Genomic DNA, 20,686 nt, shown 5'->3' with positions numbered 1-20,686 from the left:
AACAGTTTTATCTGGCCTGGTGAACTTGCATCAGACACTGCCTCTCTTATGCCCAGTTGCCTTGGCAGTGGCTTCAGTCCCTGATATTCATAAGGATCTCAGCTGACCACATTTTTCTATGATGATGGCATTTATTGGGTAGCTTAAGTTCTTTGTTATTGCCATTATTACATTTTGATAATCATTGTTACCTGCCTTTACATGATTGTTCTAGTATTTCTTTTACATTTTTTTCAGTTTATTTTTATATATGTGTATCTGTCTCTCTGTGAATGTATGCCACATGTATTTGGGTGCCTAAAGAAGCCAGGAGAAGGTTCCTGGACATACATGATCCTGACATACATGTGGGGAGCCAAACTCTGGTCTCTTAACCGCTTTGTTTTCTGCTCTAGAAGTGGAGTGACCCAGGGGGAACAGAGCTGATAAATGAGGCAGGCTAAAGTCCCATGCAATAGCCAACTTTAGTCAGAGCCCCAGACAATTTATACTCTGAGGGTTCAGGAAGGTCACATGGGTGGAGTTCAAGCTGTATACAATCACAAGGACAAGTCACACATGGCAAAAAACATGTTTTTCCATGGAGGAATATAAATATTTAGTCGAGTAACACCTGCAAGCCATAATGAGTAACCTGAAGTTAACTCACTCCTGGGAGGAGCATGAAAACATATTCTGAGAGCAAGGCTGTGGTTTGAAGAAACGGAGCTCACAAGACTCTTGTCTTGTGTCCTTGGATGTTCACAAGCATTAAGAATTCTTCTCATTCGGAAGGCAGAGGCAGGCGGATTTCTGAGTTTGAGGCCAGCCTGGTCTACAGAGTGAGTTCCAGGTCAGCCAGGGCTATACAGAGAAACCCTGTCTCAAAAAAAAAAAAAAGAAGAAGAAGAATTATTCTCACATGACTCCATTCCTGGACCATGTTCTGACGACCAGGCTATATCATTATTATTATTATTATTATTATTATTATTATTATTATCATTTATTTATGAGACAGGGTCCCTCTATATACCTCTGACTGTCCTAGAACTCACTATACAGACCAGGCTGGCCTCAGACAGAGATATGCTCACCTCTACTTCTAGTGTGTTGAGATTAAAGGTATAATACATCCAGCCCTAGCTCATGAGTTTTACAATAATGATAGATTCTATCAAGTTTCCCTCCAATAAAGTAGTATTAACATATGTTTGTACCAGCGGTAAGCGGGCTATTTACACTATTTACCAGTGTTAAAAATATATTACAAGTTGTGGTGGCTTGAACAAGATGCCCCACAGGCATTTGAGTGCTCAATCCTCAGTTGGTGGAACTGTTTGGGAAGGATTAGGATTCATGACCTTATTGGAGGTCTGGGGTGGGCCTGGAGGTTTCAAAAGCCCATGTCATTCTCAGCTTTGCCTCTCACCCTCTGTCTCCTACTTTTGGATAAGTACAGAAGCTCTCAGCTACTGTTCCAGCACCATGCCTACCACGATGAAACTGTAAACCCTCAACAAACTTAAGTTTGTCTTGGTCATGGTCACACAATTGAAAAGTAACTAAGGCATATATTATAACTTTTCCCTCTCTAAAAATTAAAAAAAAAATGGAACTTTCCCCTTGTGTATAGTGCCAATAGGGCTGGGCTTCTTTTTCTTCTTTTTTTTAAAAAAAGATTTATTAAGTATGTGAGTACACTGTTGCTGTCTTTAGACACACCAGAGAGGGCATCAGACCCCATGACAGATGGTTGTGAGCCACCATGTGGGTGCTGGGATTTGAACTCAGGACCTCTGGAAGAGCAGTCAATGCTCTTAACCACTGAGCCATCTCTCCAGCCCAGGACTGTGGTTCTTATCAAAACAGATAGACATAGACCCCGGCTCTCCCATGACCTGTTTCTTCACAAGGACTTCAAGGTCAGATGAAACCATCCATTCACATATACAACCATTATAATGAAGTTAAAACGAACAGCTGCTTATGGAGGAGAATCCTGGTGAGAAGGTTGCTGCATTAACTCTTCCTGAAGAGACATAAATATCTATTCACCCCTCACAGGGCACCAACCACAGAACAAAGTAAGCTGTCCGCCCAAGTCCAATGTGATGAGCCAATGAGTCCAATGTGATGAGCCAATGAGGAGTTTACCTGCACTTGCAGAGTACAGATGATGTGGATGCTGGCACTACTTACAGGAGTGTGGGTGAGCTGAAGCAACTGTATCCCTGCTAAGCGCCACCCAAGCCTGAATGGATGACAGCTTCATGGGAGAAACTGTGGAGTTCCATGTACATCTTTCAAGCAGCTAGACTGAATGCGGGCCTCTCTCCCTCGTGACTCTTTACAGGCTTGTGATGGCAAGTCTTGGTTGTCAACCTGACTGTCCCTGGAGTGAACTGAAACCCCAACATGGAAGAGCACACTTGTGTGAGCCTATACAGAGACATGGAAGAAGGAAGTTTGCGTTCTTTGCTGGCTTGCTCTCATCTCCCTAGCGAAGCCATTCCTTGGCTGTCTTAGAGCATAATGCTTTGGGGTTCTGGAGTATACTGAAGACCAGTTAGCCGTGTGGACTGAACAGCTACTGGGTTCTTGGGCCGTCTGTTCAGTTCATAGGCAACCACTGTTGGATCAGATGAGCTGGACCACAGCTTATGCGTCATTCTAATAAATATACATTATGAGTTCTGTTACTCGAGAAAACCCCGACGTCCCTGGAGGAGGGACCTTGCAAATCTTACAGTTTTGAGGAACTTCCCGATTCCTACGAGCCTCTTATCCTCCCTCTCAGAGGAAACAGCTCCCCCACAGTGGGAGCAGTGAGGATTTATTTATACAGAGGGTCCTAAAAGAACATGATCAAAATACAGATCATTAGGAGCTCTGAGCAGGGACGTGTTAGGCCTACATGTCTGCTCAAATGGAGGGAGGAAAAGGGACAAGGCCACAGCACCAGACTCCTGGCCTTTGTTGCCTAGGGCTTTGGTTGCTTGAGCATTTGCCGTTTGTTCATCCTTTCCTTGTGCTCTGACGTCATCAGAGGGCCCTCGGCCGGAAGAAAAAGAGCTCGATTCAGATCTCAGCTTTAGGTTCTACCTTGCAGACACGCGCTCATCTTCTTGTCCCTTTGTCTCGCAGGCGAGAAGACAAAAGTCCCCCGCATGGCCCAGCGAGTGAATGCGCTTGCTTTGTACACATGGCTACCTGCGTTCAGATCCAGATCAAAAGTCTGGGTACCGTCATGCATACGTGTAACCCCAGTGCTTAGGGAGTGCTGGGGACAGAGGAGGCTTCCCAGCAGCCAGCCCAACTGAAAAAAAAGCTGAGCCTCGGGCTCAGGAGAGGCACTGACTCACGGGAAAGAAATGGAGAGGGAGATGTCTAAAATCATCCTCTCACCATCACAGGGATGGACACACGCATGAGTGCTACCCCCCCACACACACACATACACACGAACAAGAGTCATCTGAAGAGGAAATTTTTGGTTTTATTTGAACTGACTGTAGCAGATAATAACATAAACTATATATATATTTTTTTTCCAGCGGTGATGATGTAATCTTTGAGGAAATGAGGAGCCTCCGCCCACTTCATCTTAAGGGATCATCTACTTCCAGTGCAAAGTTGAATGCTCTGGGCTCTGTTGGTGAGAGGCTCCTGCCTTCTGTGCCTGTGCATCTTGCTATACCTCAGCCAAGCTCCTAGTTAACCTCAAAGGCAGGAACATTGACATTCTTCTGGGTATTTGGATCTTACAATTTAAATTACACCATCTCTAAAGAGAGAGTTCAACTCACCTTTTAAGATTTATTTTTTAACTGTTGTGGATTGTGTGGATGTGCATGAGTGTGGGATTCCTGGAGGCTAGAAGAAGGTGCTTGTTCCCCTAGAGCCTGATAGGGTGGACTCTGGTCCTCTGCAAGAGCAGTGTGTGCTCCTCATTGCTCAGCCATCTCTAGCTCCTACGGAAGTCTGAGAAGAAAGGCTCTGACGGAGCAGGGTCCAAGACCCTGCTTGTCCATCAGTGACCCTAGGAATGTTCAGGCAGATTGAGGTAGGGGCACAGACGGGGACTTTAATTCTCACAGCTTGAACTCAAGACCTGGTTAAAACTTCTGGAGGGGGGTAGTCTGAAGTCAAAGAGGAGGCAGGAAAACAGAGTTCTGTCAAAGAAAGGAAGGCTTAAAGAAAATAGACAAGATGGAACCAGGATGGAAAGATGGAGCCTATGAAATCAGGAGAGTCCAGGGTACCACTTCTCCACCAGGATCAGACCTTAGGTGATGGCACTAGACAGAGAACCGAGCTGATCATCAGACACAGCCTGTAGCCAGCTGTTGGGAAAGGATATCAGTATTCACGCTGATTATCGTGGCACTGCTATCTGTATGATTTAACATGCAGGGTTACTTTCAAAGCAAGGCAGGTGAGTGGGGACCAGTCTGGCCCCGAACCAGGTCCCATCTTCTGTCTTCTTTATGCAACAGAGAACTTGAACCAGGTGGTGTGGTTATACTCCTCTCCAGGACTCAGCAGCACCGGAGGGAACTGGGGCTGTGAAGGGAAACCAGCAGTTAGACCTTAACAGCCATCGTGGCTATACAAACAGCCATCGTGTGCCTCGGTACTAGTGTCTGGAGCAGGGTCTGTGGACCACACCGGTATGAGGGCTGTGTGTTACAGATCTGCGTGAGATGAACGGAAATCCCCTACAGCCCCAAGCAAGCCTACTTTGCCAGAGCTTCTTCCCGTGACTGACACATTGAGGAGGGATGCGCTAAGTAACAACCAGAGAGGAAGTGAGAACCAACAGGAAGGTTTGGAGGGCCTCTCAGCAGAGTGGTTGTGGGCTGGTGAGATGGTTCAGAGGGTGAAAGTGCTTAAGGCCAAGGCTAACGACCTGAGTTTCATCACTGGAACCCGTATGGAGGGAGAGAACTAACCCCTGCAAGTGGTCCTCTGACTTCCGTGGCTTGTCCCTGCACAGCCCCCGCTTCCCAAGAAAGTGCAGAGAATGAATGTGGATCAGGAGAAACACTGGGGAAAGATGATGGTACAAAATGTGTGCCATTGGCTGTGGATTTTCTGGGGTTGTACACATGGAAAAGCACAGCCGTGGACTTTAACCATGCAGCCCCACGCGAGGGTTGTGACCTGCCATGCTTCGTGACAGGGGATCGACGCAACTCTGACAAGCGAGCTAGTGGCTTTACCTGATTGACCGCATCAGGCCAGTTCTGGGTCTCGAGGCAGAGGCCTGAGTGCTTGGGATAGTCCGCCCCGTTCTTGCCTTTCAGGGTACCGTCCAAGAAGTTTCCTGTGTAAAACTGGACGCCGGGCTGAGTGGTATATACTTCCAGGATCCTCCCACTTGCAGCGTGACGCACCCTGGGGGGTAAAGACAAGCCGATCTGAGTGGGGGAGAGGCCAGAAAACAGCTTTGGCACCGGAGTTAGACCTGACTAAAGAACAGGGGCAGGGCACAGGAGGTAAGAACAGGACAAAAATTCTTCCCAGGGAAGAACTGAGAAACAACTTGTCAGATGATCTTGGCCTCTCTGGGGAATGGTAACACAGACTGACCACGCCCAGTTATGGGAGCTGGGGAGGAGCAGCCAGGCTGGAGGGAGGCAATTCAAGGGTCTTGAGATTCCCCCCTTGGGATGCTCAGGATGGAACCCAGGGCCCTGTAATTGTTCGTGAGCACTCTGACACCGCCATGAGTCATATTCCCCAAGGGTGTGACCCAGGCTGCACTGGGACTCAGACTGCTACCTGCCTGTTCCTCTGAAGTCCTGGGAGTAAAGGCCTGGGTATGCCGCCCCCCTGCCTCCCCTTTCCAGTTCCCATGTCCAGCTACAGGGTTCTGAAAAGACTGATTGATTTGAAGACAGAGTTTCTCTGTGTAGCCCTGGCTGTCCTGAAATTCACTCTGTAGACCAGGCTGGCCTCAAATTTAGACATATGCCTGTCTCAAACTCCTGAGTGCTAGGATATAAAGGCCTGTGCCCACACTGCCTAGCCTGGGTCTGTACTTCTTGTCAAAAGGAGATAAAGGCCTGTGTCACACAGTTTTCCACCAGTAGGCAAGTCGTATAGAAATCATGCAAAGTATGTTGGACTGCTGAGATGGCTCTGCCAGTACAAGCTTGAGAATAAATTTCTGAAAGATATTCTCTCTGTCTCTGTCTCTCTCTTTCTCTCTCCCTCCCTCAATCCTTCCCTCTCCGTTCTTCCATCCTCGCCCTAATACACACTAATAATATAACAACAAAAAAATAATTAAAAGCAAAATACATTGTCAAACAAGAGGCTGGAGAAAAATGTTTAGAAGAGGAGGCCCAGGATCTGAATCAATGGGGAGACGGTGGGAAGGGCTCCTTGGGTAGGGGTGGTGAGGACAGGAGCCATAGGTACACAGGAGGAAGGTTTGCTGAGCAGGGGGACCTAAGAGGGCTCTGTTCCCAGAGCTCCAAGGAGGAAAGGACCAAGGGCTCTGGAGTTCAGAGAAGGCAGGGGGCCAGAACAGGGGATTCGGGCCTCAGAGAATTAGAGAAAAGGGGCTTATAGTATACACAGAGATGGAAAGCCAGAGAGCATGCTGGGTAAGGCGACAGGAAGGATGTGAGGTTGGGGAGGATGGATCCTACGATGGGGTGTGGCATTTGACCTCTGCTCCCGTTAGGTGCTATTGAAACTGCCATAGGGAATGCTACTCAAAATAACTGCGGTTTCTTCTCCCATGTAGAGACACTAAGAACCAAGTCCCAACCTTGCACAGAACTTCTTTTCTTTTGACTCCTTCAGACAGAAATTATGGTCGAAACCATGGATGTGGTAATCCTGCAGGTGTTTTCCAAGCTCCACCGGCTTTCTCAGGTCAAAGGCAGTTCCTTCCACTGGAGCAATGACTCCTGGGAAGAGATTGGAGAAGACAAAGGTGGTTATTACCAAGGCCGACGCTTTAGATAACGCTGTCCTCATGACACACTGGTGCAATTCTCTCAGCCTTTCTTTCAATTTGTAGAAAAGATGGGAGTCTGGATCCCAAGGACGGGAATGAGCTGCTGGGTTCCCTGATCAGAATACGCAGTCGATTGCCAAATGCTGTGTCTAAATCAATGTAACATGGACAAAAGGGGTGGGGTGCAGCTCTATTGGCAGAGCGTTTCCACTGGACATAAGAAATGCTGTGCTTCAATTACACGGAGCACTCTACATCGTACCAGCACATAGGAGGCAGAGGCAGGAGGATCAGAAGTTCAAGTGTGCTGATTGTTTAATCCCATCTTTAATCCCAGCACTCAGCAGGCAGATCTCTGCGAGTTCCAGGACAGCGAGGGCTATGTAGAGAGACCCTGTTTCAACCAAAACAAGACAGACAGACAGACAGACAGACAGAGGTCTTATCTCTAAAACAAACACAACCCATAAAACAAAAAATAACTTAAACAAAAATTCTGAGTTGGGGAGATGGTTCAGAGAGGTCGTGAGATCAAGCCTTCGGAACTCATATAAAACTGGATTCAGTAGCATTCCATGTTGGCTAAGTCTCTTTTACCATAGGAAACGGCTGAGGCTTTTTTTATGGTCTCGGTTACGGTAAAATGTTCGTCTTCTTTTGTTTTTGAGACAGGGTCTCTCTATACCAGGCCAGCCTCTTCCTCTCACGCTGGGATCAAAGGCATAGACCACCACGCCCTACCCATGTTCCCCTTTGAGGCAGTGTTTCTTACTGGCCTGGACTTGACGACTCTAGACTGGCCCAGTGAGTGCCAGGGTCTACGAGTTCGGCCTGCCCAGTCCTATGCCATCTTGACTGTTTTTTCTTTTCTCTGTATATTATGGGGACTGAACTCGGGTCCTTATACCTGCAGGGCAGCACTTTACAAAGATTGAGCTCTCTATTCCCGTCCCCCCCCCCCCCCCACCTCCCCAGCTTCCCTATTCCTTCTTTGGGAGAGCCAACCCTGCCTCCCTTTTCAAAACTCTTTAAGTCTTAGGTTTCTATCCCTTCGAATAGACGGTAAAGGCGCCCACTTCCCAGGAGATGGCGCTAGCAGCACTGGAGCAAGCACAGCTGCTGCGCACGCGCCAGTCAGTCCTCGGCATCCTGATTAGTTCTGGGAGAATCAGTAGCTAATTTTGGATCTCAAAGGCCAAATCCTAGATGGTGGGGATCCACTGGGTACATTTTGGTTTTTTTTAGCATTTAAGTTTACTCAAGCCAGTTTGTGGAGAAGCTTATCAAGATACATGTGGCCATCTTAAGTTTCTATAGTTCATTCTTTTTGCAAAATATTTATCAAGGTTGTTCACTATACAATTGTTCAACTGTCATTTTGGTTTTGGCAGTCCTTTATTGTAAATACACACTCACATATAATATTTAAAACACACGTGTTTTATGTTTTTGGTACACAGTCTACTATGTAATTATTATATTATCTATATATATATCTATAATTATAGATATATCTATACTTATCTCTATTTAGCTATACCTATCTCTTTATATCTATCTAGATGTATCTATCTATAATTATAATAGAGACAGTCTATTGTGTAATTATCTAATAGTTAATTATATACTATCTATTATGTAGTATTATGCTCTGACTTTCCAGGAATTCACTATGGAGAACAGGCTGGCCTTGAACTCACAGAGATCCTATGGCCTCTATTTTCCTGCTGGGATGGAAGGTGCTCACTGCCATGGCTGACTGTAGAGATAATTTTTCTGTCTGAGAACAGACAGCAGCCATGATGGTCATTCTTTACCTCCATGTATGCTGGATACATTTCATTTCTCCTTGAGATAGAGTTTTCCATTTTCTGGATTTCTGGGTAATTTTTTTTCCCCAAAGATTTATTTATTAGTATATGTAAGTACACTTTAGCTGTTTTCAGACACCCCAGAAGAGGGCATCATATCTCATTATGGGTGGTTGTGAGCCACCATGTGGTTTCTGGGATTTGAACTCAGGACCTTTGGAAGAGCAGTCAGTGCTCTTAACCTCTGAGCCATCTCTCCAGCCCCTGGGTAATGTTTTTTTTTTTTATTATTTCTGTGGTGTCTGGTGGGCCTCTGACACAGCAGCAGACCTGAAGACAGACTTTCTTTACAATGAACCCTGTGAAATTATAGAAGAGTTAGAGGGCAGCCCGCTGATTTCGCAGCCTGTGAGTCACAGGGTTTAGGACGCTCTTCTGTCAGGAAATCTTATTAGTAAACATGTGGCTTCATGCTACCCAGATGTCTGCTGTGGGACACCTTCTTGCTGCCCATCATCATCCCGGAGTCAAGTGGCTTCTGCCTGTCTGCTTTTATTATGCACCAATTGTGTGGCCAAACGCCTCCCAGACCGATCACAAAGATCTACAAATTTTGAATATTGCATGTATTTGGGGATACGTGTGCATGGGTGCTCATACCATGCTGGGAGAAGAGAAGAGCTTGTGGGGTCAATCCTCTCTCCAGTCAGAGGGATTCAAACTCTGGTACCAGTCTTCACGGTCCCTGTGATGGCCTTGACTTTGAACTTGTGCTCCTCGCCAAGCCTAGTTTCCACACTAAAAGGCATTCTTATGAAACTCACGAGCTTGGGGTGAGTTTTAGTTCCACCAACCTCTATCCTGTGTGACAGCTTATATTACACCTCTTCCTGTTTACATTTAACCCTTTCTGAAAGCCATACTTGACTTACACTCTTACCTTGTGACAGGCCTAATTGCCCCAGGCATGTCAAAACTGCCTATAAATACTTCTCCACAAGGTATACATAGAAAACTGTAAGATATAAAAGCAGCCACGGAAGGCCGGGCGTGGTGGTGCACGCCTTTAATCCCAGCACTTGGGAGGCAGAGGCAGGTGGATTTCTGAGTTCGAGGCCAGCCTGGTCTACAGAGTGAGTTCCAGGACAGCCAGGGCTATACAGAGAAACCCTGTCTCGAAAAACCAAAAAAAAAAAAAAAAAAAAAAAAAAAAAAAAAAGATTTTGGGGCTGGTGAGATGGCTCAGTGGGTAAGAGCACCCGACTGCTCTTCNGAAGGTCCAGAGTTCAAATCCCAGCAACCACATGGTGGCTCACAACCACCCATAACGAGATCTGACTCCCTCTTCTGGAGTGTCTTCTACAGTGTACTTACATATAATAAATCTTAAAAAAAAAAGATTAAAAAAAAAAAAAAGCAGCCACGGAATTTCACGACAGGGCACACTGCAGGCCTGCTTCGCCAATATTGAGCAAAACTGCAGGTCAGCGCCTACTAACCCTTCCTGTCAGGGAACTGCCGTCCCGTGCTGCATACCTGTTGCTGGGTTACGTGCGACATAGACGTTTTGGATGAATGATAAGCTTGGCTGTCAGAAGCCTATCCACACATGAATGAATCGGCATATAAGGGTAACACATACAGCATCAAGCAGAAGTTTGAGAGGGTTAATTCTTAAAAACTGTGCCTTAACACAAAATTAGAAATTTGGAAGAGCTGTGGTCGGCGGCGCACGCCTTTAGTTCCAGCACTCGGGAGGCAGAGGGTGTAGGATCTCTGTGATTTGGAGGCCAACCTAATTAACACACCAAGTTCCAGGACAGCCATGACGATGTAGAACAGTGGTTCTCAACCTGTGGGTCGAGACCTCCTTGCACAGGTGTCACACATCAGATATTTACATTGTGATTCATGACCGCAGCAAAATTATAGTTATGAAGTACTAACAAAAATGGTTTTATGGTTGGGGGTCACCGCAGCACGAGGAACTGTAGTGAAGGGTGCAGCATTAGGAAGGTTGAGAGCCACTGACATGAGAGACTTTGTAACAAACAGACAAATTTAGAATAATTCTCTCTCTTTTCCTTCATTTCTTCCTCCCTCCTTTCCTTTCTTTGCTAAATGACAAGAAGCCATATGATTCAAACATAATTTTTTTTGTTTCTTTGGTCTTTTGTTTTTTGTTTTGTTTGTTTTTTGTTTTTTGTTTTTTGTTTTTCGAGACAGGGTTTTCCCTGGCTGTCCTGGAACTCACTTTGTAGACCAGGCTGGCCTCGAACTCAGAAATCCACCTGTCTCTGCCTCCCGAGTGTTGGGATTAAAGGCATGTGCCACCAGGCCCGGCTTCTTCAGTCTTTCAAGACAGGGTTTCTCTGTGTGTGGCTCTGAAGCTCCTGGAATGCACTCTTTAGCTCAGGCAGGCCTAGAACGCAGAGCTCCACCCACCTCTGCCTCCCAATCGCTGGGATTAAAGGTGTGCATCCCCATAGCCCAGCTTAATCTATTTTTTTTCATTAATATGCTGTCATGTGTTTCATAGGCAGATGTGTGGAAATAATGAAATTTGTCCCCTAGATTTACCATGTCCTTGGGACTTTTTAGTAAGTGGAATGTCTTTTTCTGTGACTCCCACCATACTCTGGTAAAGTCCAACTCATTACTTAAGAATATTCCTTAGGGCTAGAGAGATAGCTCAGCAGTTAAGAGCAAACCAGTTGCTCTTGTATACGACCCAGGTTCAACTCTAGGACCCAGATTCAAAACCCAGCATGCACACAGTAGCTCATAAAATGTCTGTTAATGTCAATTCCAGGGGCTCTGATGTCCTTTTCTGACCTCTGTAGGCACCAGGTATGCATACAATGTATAAACACACATGTAGGAAAAAAAAATGCCCATATACATAAAATTAAAAAAAGAACACTCTCAGAAAGAAAAATAAAAGGGTGTTCTCCAAGTTCTGAATGGTGTGATATATACTTGTGATCTCAGCATTACAAGGATGAGACAGGAGGTTAAGGCCACCCAGGGGTACAGAGCAACAACAGGGAAAAAAAAAGAATCACCTATAATACGATGGTACATGCTTGTAATAGCTGCCCCTAGGGACTGGGCAGAAATATCTCCAGTTTGAGATCAACCTGGGTGACATAGTTTAAAAACACAAAGTCGGGCATAGTGGATCTCTGCGAGTTCCAGGCCAGCCTGCTCTGCTGGCCTATGTCCTGAGTTCCGGAACAGCCAGAGGTACATACTAGAGAAAGCCTGACTCAGATACCTACATTTACAAAACCCAAAACAACAGTAGAAGTCAGAGTACTGTCTAAACCATCCAACAGCATCTCCAACAGCCTCTCTCCCGGGAGCTCTTCCTCTCACAGGTGTTACCTATTAGACATTTACATCACAATTCATAACAGTAGCAAAATCACAGGCAGGCTGATCCTCTCTTCCTCTTTGTTATCATCAGACACGGACACAGACTTGCTCAGACATTTACTACACTGCGGTCTAACTACCAGACTTTACGCCTCTGCCAAAGGTGAGTTCCAAAAGGGCAGGAGCAGTTTCCTGTCCTCCATAGTCGCTGGCCTGAGCTAGAACCTTTGCTTGAGGGAAAAGCTGATGTGCTTGAGACCAGTGCTGGAAAACGGGAGCCACTATGAAGGTGGCAGTGGTCTGTGACAAAGATCGAAAGGTCCAGATGGCTCATGTGAGTGGTCTGAAGCAGACCCCTCGCTTCGCAGAGACACTGACCCAGGTGCAAAAGGGACTTGCCTGAAGTGATAACAGCTCCAGACCTCAAAGCCTTCCAGTGTCAAGGATGGCACACTGTGATGTGTCTGCCGTGGGGACAGCACCTTCCACCCTCACCCCCCCAGGTCCTCTTGATTTTTCTAAGACTCTGGAAAATGAACAGGCTCTTTTACCTTCGGTTAATCTGCATATGTGAGTTTCTGCTTTGGGCTAAGAATAGAAAGGAAATGTCAATCATGTTTTGAACAAAGCTGAAAGCACAGGAAATGAAAATGAAATGGAAAGTGTGTCCACAGACTTTCTAATCTGAAAGCCACCAGACCCATCCATCCTTGTCTGTCCGTCCATCCGTCCGTCTGTCCATTCTACCTCGTATCCTCCCGATATGGCTGGGTGTGTGTTAAAACCGAAAGCCTGGCAGCTAGCTGGTGACCTCTGACCCGAAGACGTGGCGGCTCAGCTCAAGGGCACAGGAGTGGTTTGACTGATCCCCACTTCCTCATTCCAGCAAAGCCTGAGGACACCCAGCGGTAAGGATCCCTCGCGTGCTGCTCACCTGGCTACAGGGTAGCAGCTGTGGTGAGCGTAGCCTGGCTGGAACAGCTTAGGGCTTGCTGGCAAACGACAACAGGAGGGAGAGAGGCCAGAAAGTTGAGGACATGTGCAAAGGGGAGCTCTTCAGTGATGAGCTCCTGACCTACGCTGAGGCAGGGTAGGGGTGGAAGCGAGGTCACGAGTGGGTGGGTGACAGTGAACGGAACTAAAGGACAGGTTCTTGTGGTGCTGAAGGATGATGGGCTCTCAGAGACAGACATCCTGAAGAGTGGCCGGAGGGCTGCCCTGGGAGGAGACTAGTCAGACCCAAGACAGTCACAGTGAGCAGGTGAGAGGACAAGGCCGGGGGCCAGGATACCGCCCGTGAACACTGACATGGTTATGGATGGTGACAGGAATGGTGTTGGAGCGATTGCCATCCGGATGTGAGGGCAGGACAGGAGAAAGGGCATGTGGACGGGGTCAACAGCTCATGAGCACGCCATTCTAGCTGCAGTAGCTGAATTGTGCTCCTCGGGATTTGCAAGAAATGGATCTGATCACCGAAGACAGAGTCCATCACCAGAGTCAGCCTCCCTCTTTGTAACCGTTGGCAGATTGATAATTATTCACTCTCTGAAAGTGAAGAGAAAGCTCACAGGCTCTTCTGCAACCCACTGGCCTTGACCTCTCTCATCTCCCTGAGGGATGTGGCCTTTCTTCATGTCTGTGGCAGACTGAACCCTGGTCTACTCCCGTCCCTTGTGTGCCCTTGCTGACATGACACTGACACACCCTCACTGACAGCTGGCATCTCTTTCCTCTTTGAGCTTACGTGCACCTTAATAACCACCTCAAACAAGAGAGCTGCTGGGGTGTGATTCCTGAGACACGGTTATGAGATATAAAATGGCTTCAGCCTTGGCTGCTCTCAAGACATGAGCTCTTGAAGCCCAGCTACCATACTATTAGGAAGCTCAAGTCACAAGGATGAGTGTGTGTGTGTGTGTGTGTGTGTGTGGTGTGCAGTTAGGGTGACAGCCTCAACTGAGCTCCCAACCAAAAACTGACGCCAACACCAAACACTGAAGAAACATCTTTAGATGTTTATGTGCCCGCCCTGGTCTTTGCTGGAGGCCCAAGAGAATGTCTTGCCCATAGAGAAAATGTCTTATAAGCATTGCCTGCCAATAAAAAAGCCAATGGCCAATGAGCTGAGGCAGGAAATAGGAAGTGGGACCCTGGCAGGAAGAGAGAGAATAAAAGGAGATGCAGAGAGAAGAGAGAGGGAGGGACTGAAGAGACAGGCATAAACCAGCAGATAGATGAACTCAGGGAGATGCTGAGAGAGAGAAGGAGGCCAGGACTGAAGAGAGGTAGCTAACCACATGGTATACACAGCAAAGCTTGAATGGGTTAAGTAAGTTACAAGCTAGGCAGGGAGTGAGCCAAAGCTTATGGCCTAGTCATTAAATAATAAATAGTTAGTCTCAGATTCGTCATTCTAGGAGCAGGACTGGGAAGGAAAACTAGAATTTAATATGTTTTAACATTCGTCCTAACAGAAACAGACAATAAATGACTGTGTTGGGATGATTTGTAATATAGCTCCAGTAATCGCTCTAGGGTGTGTTTGTCTCTCAGCACTGACTGACAAGACTCTATGGAGGCCTCTCTCCCTCCATCTTCCCCTCTGCACACTGTTTTGTTTTGTTTTTGTTTTTGTTTTTGTTTTTGTTTTTTTTTTTGATTTTTCAAGACAGGGTTTCTCTGTATAGCCCTGGCTGTCCTGGAACTCACTTTGTAGACCAGGCTGGCCTCGAACTCAGAAATCCGCCTGCCTCTGCCTCCCAAGTGCTGGGATTAAGGGCATGAGCCACCGTGCCCAGCCACACTGTTTTTAAGTGCCTTCGAGAGAGCGTATATCAGGAGCATGGGTCCTTGAGATCACTTTTGGACGGGACTGGGGTGATCACGTAAGTGCTCAAGGACCTGAGTTATTCCGCAGAATTCATGTAAGGAAGCAGCTCCAGGAAGATGCAGAAAGGGAGCTGCTGGGAGCTCATTGGCCAGCAAGCCAAGACAGCCATCTTGTTAAGTTCCAGGCCACCGAAAGACCTCACAAAACAGGAAGGATGGAGCCAAAGGGACAATAGCCACGCTTATCCTGTGGTTTTCATGCGCATGCGCATACACACATACAGGAATTTTGGAGTCCAACTTGTGTGTGTGTGTGTGTGTGTGTGTGTGTGTGTTAAACTGACCTCAGGAAGCCTAGAATCAGATGGCAGAGACAGACTTACAATATAAACTTTTACAGGGTTGTGGACATGCCATGATTGTGCGTATAACCTTAGGAGATGAGTCAGGATTGACTAATGAGAGGAGGGACCAGAGATGATGACACAGGGATACACTTCTGCTTCTTATGAACTTATGCTTGGGACACAAGATAGACACATTTATATAATACTGCATGAATCCTAAGAGGTTCTGAGCTCTTACAATTGAGGGTGTAAGTAAAAGACATATGGAGTGGAGACTTAAGGGTTCTTTGGAAAGTCAGTTAGATGATGTTTTGCTGGGGCAAACACGTGAAGGAACGTTTTGTTGAAGCAGATCCAGGAAAGAGGATGCTCTGCTAAAGCAAGCACGAGAAAAGACACGTGATAAAAGATTCATTGCTAACAACTTGCATGTATTCGTCCACCTTACATTACAGAGTTGAGCTAAATAATCAGGACTCTATAGAGAGAAGCTTGCCACAAAACCTTCTGGTTGTGTGCTATACTTTCTTACTGTTTCTGAAGACTTGGGCTGACTGGCGAGTGATGTCAGCTGAGACAGATGTACATGCCAAGGAAAGACCCGTGGAGGACATGTGATGTTTGGAGAGAGGACACCAGGGACAGTGACAGGCTTGCTGGGAGAGCTAGCTGTGCAGTGCTTGTTGGTCTCCAGCCTTTGCTGATCTTTGATTCGATGAGAGAGGCACAGCTGAGAACTTCTGGCATTCCTCCTGGTCCCTACTACTGTCTCCTGCTGAGGCTGAGGTCAGCCTGTCTCTGCTAGGCAGTGCCATTGCTGCTGATTTGTGTTTGCTGTCCCAACTCTACCGAACTAGACTGCTGGTGTATCCATGAAGTGTTTGCGAGTGGATCGAGCTGCCACTGCTGACCTGTGAACTGAACTGCTGATTTCCAGACAACACAGACGGGAGTTGCTCCAAAGAACCTTTCTAAACAGATCCACTTCCCCTGTATCCTTTCTTTTCCACTACCTCTGGTGGATGGTGGGCTAAAAAGGGAGGTTAAGGCATTTAAGAAATGTCACTAGAAATAGGTTTTGAAAAAATGAAAGTTACAGACATAAGAAACAAGGTAGATGGTAACTTGCTTCTTATGAACTGTTGATCAAAAGGGGGCTACAGTGAAATAGTTGTATGCTCATCCCCTGCCTGCCCTAGCACAGACTTCAATTTCCCCATTTATAAGATATTGCTAATACGGGCATCTATTTGGCACACAATTAGCTTGTTTTGGTTGTTCTGTACATGCATGCACACACATATGCGCTAAGAGGAGACTGACTGAGCATGGCCAGTTTCATTTAAGAATAGGATATGATATTTCCAGCGGGGTGTGGTGGCGCACGCCTTTAATCCCAGCACTCGGGAGGCAGAGGCAGAGGCAGGCGAATTTCTGAGTTCAAGGCCAGCCTGGTCTACAAAGTGAGTTCCAGGACAGCCAGGGCTATACAGAGAAACCCTGTCTCACAAAACAAAACAAAACAAAAGGAATAGGCTATTTCTGTTCTGTTTTTCACTTTTTACTCTACATTACATAAACATTTAGAACAACGGGTTTTAAACTGTGTGTTGAATCATGAATTCTCTTAGGAATACTGGAGCAGCTACAGACCTTCTCTCCAGTACAGTGCATGTTCACATACAGATCGTCCTAAGCCCAGCTACACCTCCCTTGTTAAAGATCCCTGACCTGCCGGCTACAGAAGACAGGCTTCCTATCCAACGAAGCATCACAGAGCATGCTGTTCTCCCCTGATTGGAACGCTGCAGTTACATCGCCAGGCACTGGTCAGGGAGCCAGTCAGGAATATACTGGCTGATTTCCTCTTACAGCAATTCAGCAAAGAGTCCAGATACCACACCAGGGCCTCCTGCAACATTTACAACCCCTCCATTTTCTATCAGCGCATACAACAAACACACAAAGGCAGAGATGCTCAACTCCGTGTGAGCAAGTCAACAGTTTTCAGAAATAGTAGGGAAATGAAGCATTGAATAAAGCAGGCCTCGTTCCTAATGACAGCTCCCAAAATGGGGCCAAGTGGGACTAGAGATTAGGTGAATACCCCCGAATTTCAGTGGGTATCAGAAGTCATCATCACCAACAGCTGTTAACTCCAGTTCCCTGGAGCATCCTGCTTCCCGTCTGGCAATCAGACTCCACAGAAGGAGTGATCAGGACTGAACCATTGTTTAAAAAAAAATAATAATTGTCAAAAAGATTTTTATTTTACAAGTGCTTTCCTTGCACCAATATGTGTATACCACTTGTGTGCCTGGTGCCAATGGAGGTCAAAGGGCAGTCGGATCCCTTGGAACTGCAGTTACAGATGGTCGTAAGCCATCATGTGGGTACTGGAAACCACACCTGGGTCCTCTACAAAAGCAACAAGTGCTTTCAACCACTGAGCCATCCCACCACCCACCCACTTTAAAACATCTTTTGAGGTGATAACTCAGTATGTAGCACTGGCTGTCTTCAACTCCAATTTATCAACCTCCTGCCTCAGATCTGACAGGTGGCGGCGGCACATGTTTCTAACTCAGGAGGCAGAGGCAGGGGGATCTCTGAATTCTCAGAGGCTGAGGTTATACAGAGAACCCCTGTCTGGAAAAAAAAAAAGTATATATTTTTCATACCCAGCTCAGGCCTGCAATTTTATTTTTGAAACAGTCTAATAGTTGAATTTTATTTTTATGTGTACAGGTATCTCTTGCCTACCTGTTTGTCTGTGTACCTCGTGTGTTCCTCCTGAGTTCTCAGCTTCCTCAAACGAAGCTGCGCCCGGTGGTACTTATTTGAAAGGGTTGTTCAGGGCTTAAGAAGCACTCAGTTGGTAGAATAGTCATCTAGCCTGGGGCATATGAGACAGCTTCAAAATAAGTAAGCAAAGAAAATAACAACCAGGATGTGGTATAGCGTATCTGTGATACCAGCATGCCAGGCATATACATATTTAATCCCGAACTTGGGGGTGGGGGTAGAGGCAGGCCGATCTCTTTAAGTTTGGGGCCAGCCTGCTTTTTGTTTTGTTTTGTTTTGTTTTGTTTTTCCAAGACAGGGTTTCCCTGTGTGGCTCTGGCTGTCCTGGAACTTGCTCTGTAGACCAGGTTAGCCTTAGACTCAGATCCACTTGCCTCTGCCTCCTTATTAAAGTTCTTTGCCACCATCACCCAGCACAGGCCAGCTTGGTTTAAGTAGCATGCTCAAGGACAGCTGGAGCTATACAATAAGACTATCCCCAGGACCAAATTTAAATAAATATTAAAAAAAAAAAAAAAGTCAGGCAGTAGTGGTGTAAACACTTACTCCCAGCTATACTCACTCGGGAGGCAGAGGTGGCTCTCTTGAATTCAAAGCCACCTGGTCCACAGAGTGAGTTCCAGGACAACCAAGGCTACACAGAGAAACCCTGTCTCGAGAAACCAAAAGAAAGAAAAAAGAAAGGCCTTTCCAATACTTTGACCCCGGTGGACAATGAGCATGACGACATCCTTTCCCAGGGACACCCAGCTGCTGTTGAGCTCTGCGATCCAGATGTGATGCCTTCCAGCTGTTACACCCCAGGGTTACTGGGGTGTGAGACAAAAGCAGTGATGCTGGGTGTCGATTTGAGGAATACTCTGTGACACTGGGTTATTTTTTTCTAATTTCTTTTAAAACTTTTAATTTTGAGACAGTCTCATATAACCTAGGCTGGCCTTGAGCTTGTACAGCTGAGAAGGCTGAAATTTTCGAATCCTGCCTCTGCCACCTGTGCTGAGATCGTGGGTGCGGTCACCACCATTGGTTTTACGCAGTACTGAGGATGGACCAGAGACCTCATTCATGCTGTGTGGCATTCTCCCAACTGAGCCTCATCCCCACCCATGTGTGGCTTAATAGAACTTTCAGCTTGCCTGCTTTAAGGAGACCACTGGCTGAATGCCGTTAGCTGAAGACTTACCTGAGGAACACACGTTTAGTGACGGAGCCCACAAGTGGTGGGCTAGAGGGAGGAGGAAGAACACAGGGAACTACTGTCCACCGGAGACCATAGAGGAGCTGGGGAGAGCAACAAAAGGGGAGGAATGGTGCCGAACTGAGACAGCAACATAGGCTCCTGCAGGCTAGATGGGGCTTTGTTGATAGCTGCCTGGAAGGAGACTCAAGGACCGCCAGCAGCAGCAGAACATGCCTCACCTACGGGCTTGTGAGAACCATAGCTCAACCAGAGACGATGGCGGCAGAATCTGTGTTTAACGAGCTCCCCAGTGATTGGTATGCACAGACCTGAGCGCCGAGGCGCTGCTACACACACACACACACACACACACACACACACACACACACACACACACACAAAATGGAGGAAGAAAAGCTGGCAACAGGAAGCACTCCGAGCAGAGTCTGGTCTCCATGGGGACGGCCCAGCTGGCTTGCAGCCCAGCTGCTCCAATTATGTCTGTCTCTTTAGCTAGTTGGGTTGGGAATAGTCAGAGAGATTTGCAGAAGGAGGCCTGCAGTAATGGGACTCCTGGGCACAGGTATGCGTCTGATACCTAATTAAGCCATCTTGGTAAGTCATCTCCAGAATGGCAGTTATTATTTTAGGAAGCGACGTCAAGAGGATGATAATGAAAAGTGACACCCTGGGTGGGAATTCTTCCTTCATTCCAGCAGCCGACAAGGAAAAGCACCTTGGGACTTTTTCTGTCGAGGTAGCATTTTGGTAACATTTCACAGATCCCGCGGTCTCCACACGCCTCTGCACTTTCCTCTGCTGTCTGGTTGTGTTGACGATGTCATTCTGATACCACGTGGGTGGGTCCCGCTCTCCCCAATCTCTTTCTCACTCTGCTGAGCGCTTTCTGATTTTTGACTCTGACTCACAGTGGAGGGAGGGTGTTGCTTCCAGATATGACTTGACGTCCACAGCAGGAAGAGCTGAGCGGAGCCGCAGGTCACTTTCAGGTGAGAGGGCAACGCTTCATGGTTAAACCCACATAAGGCATTTTCCTGGCAGTGTTTTTCCATCTTAGACCTCCATCAGCACCGAACACAGGGATTTGCCATTCGGTAAGAAGGTCACTCTGCAGTTGCTCTCTGCCCTGCTGTGGCCTCCATGCCTTCTGGCTGTGTCGCAGGTGTGAGGTTCCAGATAGGTCTGATTTTCTCCAGAGACTGCCAGGTCCTTGGTGTCACCATATTTTCTTACTATGTACCCTACCATCCTTGACATCCCTTGATACTTATGAAAGACCCGATGTCTACAGCTTACTGACTTAGTGACCTTTCTTTTTCTTTTCTTTTCTTTTTCTTTTTTTTTTTTTTTTTTTTTT

The 20,686-nt window shown here is 46.8% G+C and overlaps 1 protein-coding gene across 1 annotated transcript in view; it reads right to left on the bottom strand.

Annotated features, from left to right (window-relative positions):
* Positions 1 to 3,458: 3,458 nt before the first annotated feature.
* The window catches only part of Galm (galactose mutarotase), a 57,610-nt gene continuing 40,382 nt past the window's right edge, over positions 3,459 to 20,686 (bottom strand). The window contains exons 5-7 of the mRNA XM_021218364.2: positions 6,764 to 6,905; positions 5,205 to 5,379; positions 3,459 to 4,545 (exon numbers count right to left, since the gene is read on the bottom strand). Coding sequence (XP_021074023.1) covers positions 4,468 to 4,545; positions 5,205 to 5,379; positions 6,764 to 6,905 — 395 coding nt within the window. The 3' untranslated portion in view covers positions 3,459 to 4,467. The remainder of the gene's footprint in view (positions 4,546 to 5,204; positions 5,380 to 6,763; positions 6,906 to 20,686) is intronic.

This window comes from Mus pahari, chromosome 18 (assembly GCF_900095145.1).
Source record: "Mus pahari chromosome 18, PAHARI_EIJ_v1.1, whole genome shotgun sequence".
In the NCBI taxonomy this organism is placed as follows: domain Eukaryota; kingdom Metazoa; phylum Chordata; class Mammalia; order Rodentia; family Muridae; genus Mus; species Mus pahari.
This window is presented reverse-complemented; position numbering and strand designations above follow the sequence as displayed.